The 7,912-nt window shown below is 28.9% G+C and overlaps 1 protein-coding gene across 3 annotated transcripts; it reads left to right on the forward strand.

Annotated features, from left to right (window-relative positions):
- The first annotated feature begins 1,074 nt into the window (after nt 1–1,074).
- LOC100163598 lies at nt 1,075–6,997 on the forward strand. Of its 3 annotated transcripts, XM_029487075.1 has the most exons (3): nt 1,080–1,154; nt 2,366–2,775; nt 4,781–6,997. In XM_029487075.1, the coding sequence occupies exon 3, from the start codon at nt 5,001–5,003 to the stop codon at nt 6,069–6,071; it is 1,071 nt and encodes a 356-aa protein (XP_029342935.1). In that variant the 5' UTR covers nt 1,080–1,154; nt 2,366–2,775; nt 4,781–5,000; the 3' UTR covers nt 6,072–6,997. The 3 variants fall into 3 exon arrangements, with proteins under 3 accessions (XP_029342939.1, XP_029342935.1, XP_008185506.1); XM_029487079.1 differs by lacking the exon at nt 2,366–2,775 and having other exon boundaries at nt 1,075–1,154; XM_008187284.3 differs by lacking the exon at nt 1,080–1,154 and having other exon boundaries at nt 2,362–2,775.
- Nucleotides 6,998–7,912: the final 915 nt, after the last annotated feature.

Here is a 7,912-nt window from a genome sequence, read left to right on the forward strand (position 1 = left end):
CAAAAGTTATTTCCATTACATTTTCGTTACTAGGATATAATTCTAATGCGATTACATAACGCATTACAAGCAAAGTAACGCCGTTACAGTAACGTGTTACTTCCGTTACGTTACTACCCAACACTGGTAAGTTGTAGTAGTGTTGTACTGTTGTGTGTCTGTAAAGAAAATACGGATACGGAATATACAGAGCACGCGATAAGTCTACCACTCCATCGTCGACGGAGTAAGAACGAGTTATTGCTATCAGGGGTACGAAACTCTGTGAATTGGCCGAATCGGGCGATTGTAGCCTTGAACACGGTCTCCAGGGGGGCGTGGCATACGTAATCTATGATAAAAGTAAACAGTGGAAACAACCCGACCCCGCGCAGAATACCCTACCTATTAGGCGGAAACGGTTTTTCAATACGGGTATAACATCATGTCAGTGTTACGGAAACAGTTTCATTGTTCGGACTTCAGATCATAGGTAAACACTTCACCCATCAGCTGATCGAGTTTCGCTTCTATATTGTTCTATGTTGCTATTGGTGGTTGCGCACTTACGCGTTATCACTTTGTACTAAGAGCAATAAGTTCCTCTTGCCATTGTTTACTTTATGGTTTATGATAATATAATATATATTTGTTTTTACTTATAAAGTACAATTTTTACAAATTAACAAAAACATAACAAATCACAATTTTTCTATAATATTTAAATAATTTCTTAGGAAACGATAATATAATAATAAATATTTATTTTATTTAACGATTCGTTTAGACACAAAAAACTAATTATAATATCAAATTTTGGGAAAAGGTTAACTTTATGTCTTTATATTTAATTATGCTATCAAAATTATGTTCAAAAAAATAATTTATAATTTATACGATGTATTTTGACATCAAAAATATTGATAATGGATATATTATATATATACATGATATATTTCAACGTTTATATTCTCTTTGGATTTTGTATATTATACGTGGTATTTACACTAAATTATGTGTTTTTTTTTCTGAAAAATTTTATGTTATTATAACTCATTTTTGATTTTTTGAAAATACGTAATAGTATTGTTTTGACAACGACGATATGCCAACAACAAACCATTTTAGGACATTTTCAATATTTTTAAGACATTATCAATTCCGAGTAAGTCCGAGTAAGTCGTTTTATATAAGTACCTAATGTTATTTTAATCAAGTAAAAATAATAATAATTATGGTACCATTGATACCTATATCATTATTCATAATAATCAACAATAATAGACATCGTAATCAACGTCGTATTATTTACGTTGTGATTCCGGGAAAAATATAAATACCTATTCTAAAAATAAACAAAAATAAAAATATTTAAATATACATATTATATCCTCAGATTCTTACAACATTACCTATATTGTTTACTATACTACCGCTACAATAACCCCCTACAATAAGTGTAACGTTCCATCGCTCACCACCTAGTCAAAGTTATGAATCACTAAAATGAACACTTTGTTTTTTGTCGTAACACCGGCGTAATGCCCATTATACTTTTATTAAATATTTCGGACTTAAAAAATGAACGAGTGAAATTATAAATTATCTCCGATTTGCCATGAAAACCATCTTGGGTAGCATAGGTAAAATGTGATTGCTTCAAAAACTTAAGCGTACAAAAACTTACATTCCAAAAAAAAAATTAGGTGGTCAAAAAAGTAGTTTTTTGTTATTTTTATCGAAGATACCACGATGTTTTAAAAAATCAATTGTTTTTTGGGTTTTTTTGGTATAACTTCCGTAATAAAAAAGAACGACAATTTTTTCAAACTTATTCAAAATTAGTGTTTTAAAACACACAGATTGAAAAAAAAATATTTAAAAATGAACTTGGTACGTAAACTAGAATCATACCGTTCCATCAAAAGAACTTACGGAATAATTTATCAGGTAATTACTGGACGTCTGAACATCTGCACAATGATTTGCTTTTCAATATAATGAATCATATTGTGACAGAATCAAACATCATAGTATCATACCATTCGGATGTGAAGAACATGTCAGACATATGACCCGATGCATTATATTATGTTTTAGAGCAGAATGCATTTGTATGCAATAAAGCGAATTCTGTTGAGAAATAAATAAAAAAACATAAAAGTTTATACAAACAATCAAAATTGTGCTATAGTTTAAATCACGGTTGTTTACTAAAGAAGTTTAAATGTGCTTTATATTTAAAGTTTTTTTCATTTTAAAATGATCAGTTGTTTATGCGTGTACACAAATACCAAAAAATATAATATACAACTATGCACGTAATTTAAGTAAAAATATTAACTTGAATTTCTTAATTTCTTTTATGAATCATGAACGTGTACAGCCACTACAATAACATATTAGTATAGGCCTTCGAATACTGTGGCGCTCTTGATGGATTCTATTTCAACTTAAGCTTTAAAGGCTGTCGTCAATTAAAGTGCGTATTTTTTTTCTTACAAGACGAGTGTTATCACTTTTATCACCTTATCTTTTCTACATCGTGAGTAGTGATTAGTCTTAAATACCTGATGAAAATAATGTAATCCTCGTAAACTTGTTTTATTATATTATTTACAAATCGCGTTTTCATAATATTAACAACTTAAGCTTAGATTCATAACAGCACATTAAATAGGAATTTAATAATATGCATTGAGGATGGAGCGGTAGTTGCCGTTTATTCATACTTTGTTGTCTCGACGAGTTCCTCACATACTATTTAGTACAATCGTCTATTAATTGTTATAAAAGGTACGTACAATGTTTTTAAATTATTGATTACCAAAATGCCCGAGTGATTTGGCCCGTATTACAATAGTTAAACTAAGGTTAAACCACCGATTTCGGCCAGTCATAGTTTAAACCTCGGTTACGCTTTCCACTGATTTTACCGTCCGAATTCGGCAGTTTAATTTTAGTTTTACGATTGTAATACAGGCACTAGTCTGTAATGTTATGTTGTCATGTGAACCGGTTTAACGTAGATTTGTTCATTTTTAATAATATTATCTCTTTCAATGTATACCTTAATAATAATGTGAATATTGTTTGATTACTATTTATATGTATTTAACTATATTTCTGTATCTTACCAATTTGTAACACTATAAGAAGTACAACGTTCAAAACTTTACTTTGTAAACCAATGCGGTCTTTGTTCAATCTTGTTTATACTGGGCTTAGCCCGTTTAAATTTTTTATAAATAAATAAACTTAAAATATATATGTTATAAATCTATGATGCTACGTTCCCTGATAATTTTGACAATATAATATAAATTAAACTATGATACAGGCTTATAATACAGGATGAACGTGTAATCTGTAGATTCTGTATATATCTTACATAGGGTACATTTTCATTTAATTAGTATAATCGACTAGTGGCAATATAAACTGACGCTTAATGTTATTTTGTATTATAAATATATTCCGCATAGGAAGTTAATTTGATGTAAGTATGAACATAATAATATCAAGCATAAACATATACTAAGCAGGATCATATACTCGCGATGCTGTGCCCGAATATTTAAATCATTTGCACATACCGTATTGTACTGTGGGAACTCGACAACATACATGGTTTGACCACCAGGGAGTAGGAGTAAGATAAGATAGTATGTAGCAGACCCTGAAATGGAATTCAGTAAAGAACATTACTGCTCTTAAAATTTACATTTTCTGGAATAGGTATTCACCTATAGATTATTCAATCTCTAAATAATAGATATATAATAAATTAATAAATCATAAAAGTACATTTTAAAACTGTTAGTTATACCTAGTAATAATTAATTTTGTGTAAACATAAATATCATTAGATAAAATAATAATGGTGGTTTTTGGCTTTTATTTTGTAAATTTTGTAATTAATATTTATAACTTGACAATTTGTATACATTTAAATAAATTATTTATCTTTGATATCATTAAAATTACCTTTAAAAGGGTACTACACCCACATATGTTCTCTCTGTCTAACAAACACTTTACATATCAAATTGTACTCTCAGCAGATTACTGTTAGTTTACATTTTTTTTTAATTTTTACTACTAAATAATTTATAAATTTTCAATTTGATAAATTTTGTCAACATTTGAACTTTAAATGATTATAAATAAAAACGTGCCTATGTATTTTTAATATTTTTCATTTACTATTGTAACAATATATCAGGAGCCTTGTATTCAATTGTTCACTCTTTTTGGCCAAACAAATAATATTGTATTGATATTTATAGAAAAAAAAACTAAAAAAATTGAAATTTGAAACTGTAAGAGACACAAACTGAACAGCTCAAAACGAGTCAAAATATTTTCAAAACTTTATGGTGTATAAAAAATGAAAATATAAACATTCAGTAAAATTGCTATATATCTACCCACCCCCACCCACCAAGTACCAACTAGATTCACTTTCCTATCAGAAAAGATACTGTTGAAGAAAATCTAATCGTTTTTAAAATATTTAATTTTTATAGCTAAGAATTAAAAATTTAAAACAATGTTTCTCAAAGTATTTTGTAGTATAAACATACAATTTAAAAATTCACAGTCTTTTTTAAAGGTTATTTTAAGTTCAAATTCGGATGAAATTATATTATCAATTGCCTTTTGATAGTACTTATTATTTTTATTAGAGCATATCTAATGATTTTTAACATTGTTCTTGGTCTCTATTTATGCATTTTTTGCATTGCTATTAATAAAATTTATATCATTATCGTAATGTTTTTAAAATTTTTTTTTTCAGATTATACATTAATTGCTGTGGTACTTTATCAGGCAACATGGTAAATGTGCAGTTCTTAGGAAATGAAAATTGAGAATCAACATTTGTGATTAATAACTGGTTTAATTTATAAATAACTTATATCAAGATCTATTCAGAATCAGAATCTATAATTCTTTTATGATAAAAAAAAATTCTTAAACAAAACAATTATAAATCAAATTGTTATACCAAACCCACCATGTTTACACTAGCTAAATTAGCGTATTATTCATGCGACGAAAGTCAGAGACACTGGTATAACACTGTCCCCAAGAATTGTATCAAAATCAATATTAAAAGTTGTTGTGACGATCTTATTAAAATAACCAAGGGGACAAAATATATCAATAGATTAAATACTTTAGTATGTGCCAGTGCCGCAAAACATGGACATTTGGACTGTTTGAAATATGCTCGTCTGATGGAATTTTCTTGGGACACTAGGACATGTTCTACTGCGGCCAGAAATGGGCATTTGGATTGTTTAATATATTCTCATGAGAACGGCTGCCCCTGGAACAAACACACATGTTCCAATGCTGCCCATAATGGTCATATAAATTGTTTGAAATATGCACATGAAAACAATTGTCCGTGGAACTTAAGTACAACAGACTGTGCTGCAAAAGGTGGAAATTTAGAGTGTTTAAAATATGCTCACAGACATGGGTGTCCATGGGACGAAAGAGCATGTATGCTAGCAGCTTCTAATGGACATTTGGAATGCTTAAAGTATTGTTTTGAAAACGGATGTTTGTGGGACGAAGACACTTGTACATGGTCAGCATATAATGGACAATTAAAGTGTTTGAAATATGCACATGAGAACGGTTGCGCATGGGACACTAATACCTGTGCTAAAGCTGCATCGGGTGGACAATTAAAGTGTTTGAAATATGCTTTTGAAAATGGTTGCGAATGGGATATAAGTACAAGCTACAAAGCTGCAGAGAGAGGACATTTGGGTTGTTTGAAGTATGCTCATAAAAATGGTTGTCCGTGGAATGAACATATCACCTATATTGCTGCAGCCAGAGGAAACCTAAGCTGCTTACAATACGCTCATGAAAATGGATGCCGATGGAATGAATCAACGTGTGCAGCATCTGTCAAAAATAAAAATTTCGACTGTTTAAAATATGCTCGTCAGAACGGTTGCCCGTGGGATAAGGCGACACGTACACATGTACTCAATGATAAAAAATTAAAAAAAAAAACAAAAGATATTCTTTGTAAAGGGCTTGTTATAGACCCTAATATAGAGGGATAAGATTACTCATTAGGTAGTTTTTATGTTATTGTGATCTGTGGTCAATAAAATTATAAGTATAATTCTACATCACAACTGTTTTAGTAATTAATTTAAAAAGCCATAGGGCATATTTACAATTCCTCTATAAATATTCAAACTTAATTTTTTTTTTTAATATAATTAAGATTGCTAAAATTAACTTAATATTAATATTTCTAGTATAATTTTTTAACTATATTTATATTCAATAAAATAATCATTCTATTAATTTAAAAAAAAAGAGTTATAGGTTAAATCATTTAAGGCGCATCGACTGAAGTTATTTAGTATTTATAATATGATAAGATTCAATAAAGTAGAATATTGTATGAGCCTAGTAACTTTTTCTTACGACATATTTACATGCAATATTAAAAATAAGTTTATTCTCCCTGCTATTCAATACCATTATTCTCTTGAAAAACATTGTTTTTATAAATTGGTAATTGCTTTTTGTACTGTACATCGTAAATTTTTTTTAAGTACATCACCAAAGCCATTCTTCAAATAATTTAGTATAGTATTTCATTAATGTTGTCATTTTTCTATATATATATATATATATATATTACTCTATTTTTAAATTTAGTTTCATCTATTTTATATAATTAAATAAATATTTTATAGCAATGTAAGTGTATCAAATAAGTAAATGTTTTTGTAATATATCATTGAGTATTGATCTATTTTGTATATATAGAGTACTATATTCTATACTCAATAATAATATTTATGACATATATCTATAACATGATTAAAAAATGTGTTTAAAATTAAATAGTTAAGTTATTTTTAGATATTGCAATACTACTATTATAATGTACTATTATTAACTATTGTCGTACTGAATTGTATTATATTGATTGTAAATTTGAAGTATTTGAATAAAGTTATTGATATAAATATTGTATAGATTAGATACTAACGTACTGTACTTTAAAAACATGTAGGGGTACTATAACATCTACTGTTATCAATAAATGTATACTCATTATGATATTCAAAGTTTGGTATAACCTGACATTATAGTACTAGACAGAGCATTAAAACAATTTACAGATGGGTGATGTAGTCTCATGATATAGTTTGTAGTAATCAGTGGCGCCGAGTACGCACTTATGGTGGTTCAAATGAACCACCTAAAATGGTGGGTGGGTGTTGACCGGGTGGATGGGTAAAAAATTATCCAAGATAATTAATACTATTACTAAAGTAAGTAGGTACTAGGTACTTACACACGTACCAGTTACGTATTACTTAGGTTATGCATTATTAGGTACAGTAGGTATTGTAATAGGTACTCAATAACCAGGTTACTATAATAAGCCCATGAGCGCAAATAGCGTTTAGGATTTGGGGGCCTAAAGCTTTACTTTGATAATATTGAATAAAGTATAAAAAAAATTAGGAAATGTTTGGGAGTGATATGGACTTCTTTTTGGGGTGGGAGGGGGTAGCCCCTAAATCCCCCCTATTTGCGTGAATTGTGCATATGAATATGCCTGTGTCGTTGTATACCTATTATTTATCGTTGCATATATTATGCATCACCGGACATGCAAACTAATTTTGGATAAACTTTATTTTAACATGAAATATTGAATTTTAATATTTTTTTTTGTGAATCAAATATCTCAAAATAATGTTTCCATATTTATGTATAATGTATTAACATTTATACTTGTACTAGCTGTATTACCTGATTATACTGGATGTATCTCAGTTTTAGTGTACCTTAATTCAAGAGCAAATCGGCGCGGGCGTTGGCGTGCCTCGCTATTTGTGAAATAATTCGAAAGATAAGTTGACCACAAGTCGCT

The sequence above is a fragment of the Acyrthosiphon pisum genome, chromosome X (assembly GCF_005508785.2).
Source record: "Acyrthosiphon pisum isolate AL4f chromosome X, pea_aphid_22Mar2018_4r6ur, whole genome shotgun sequence".
Taxonomy (NCBI): Eukaryota; Metazoa; Arthropoda; class Insecta; order Hemiptera; family Aphididae; genus Acyrthosiphon; species Acyrthosiphon pisum.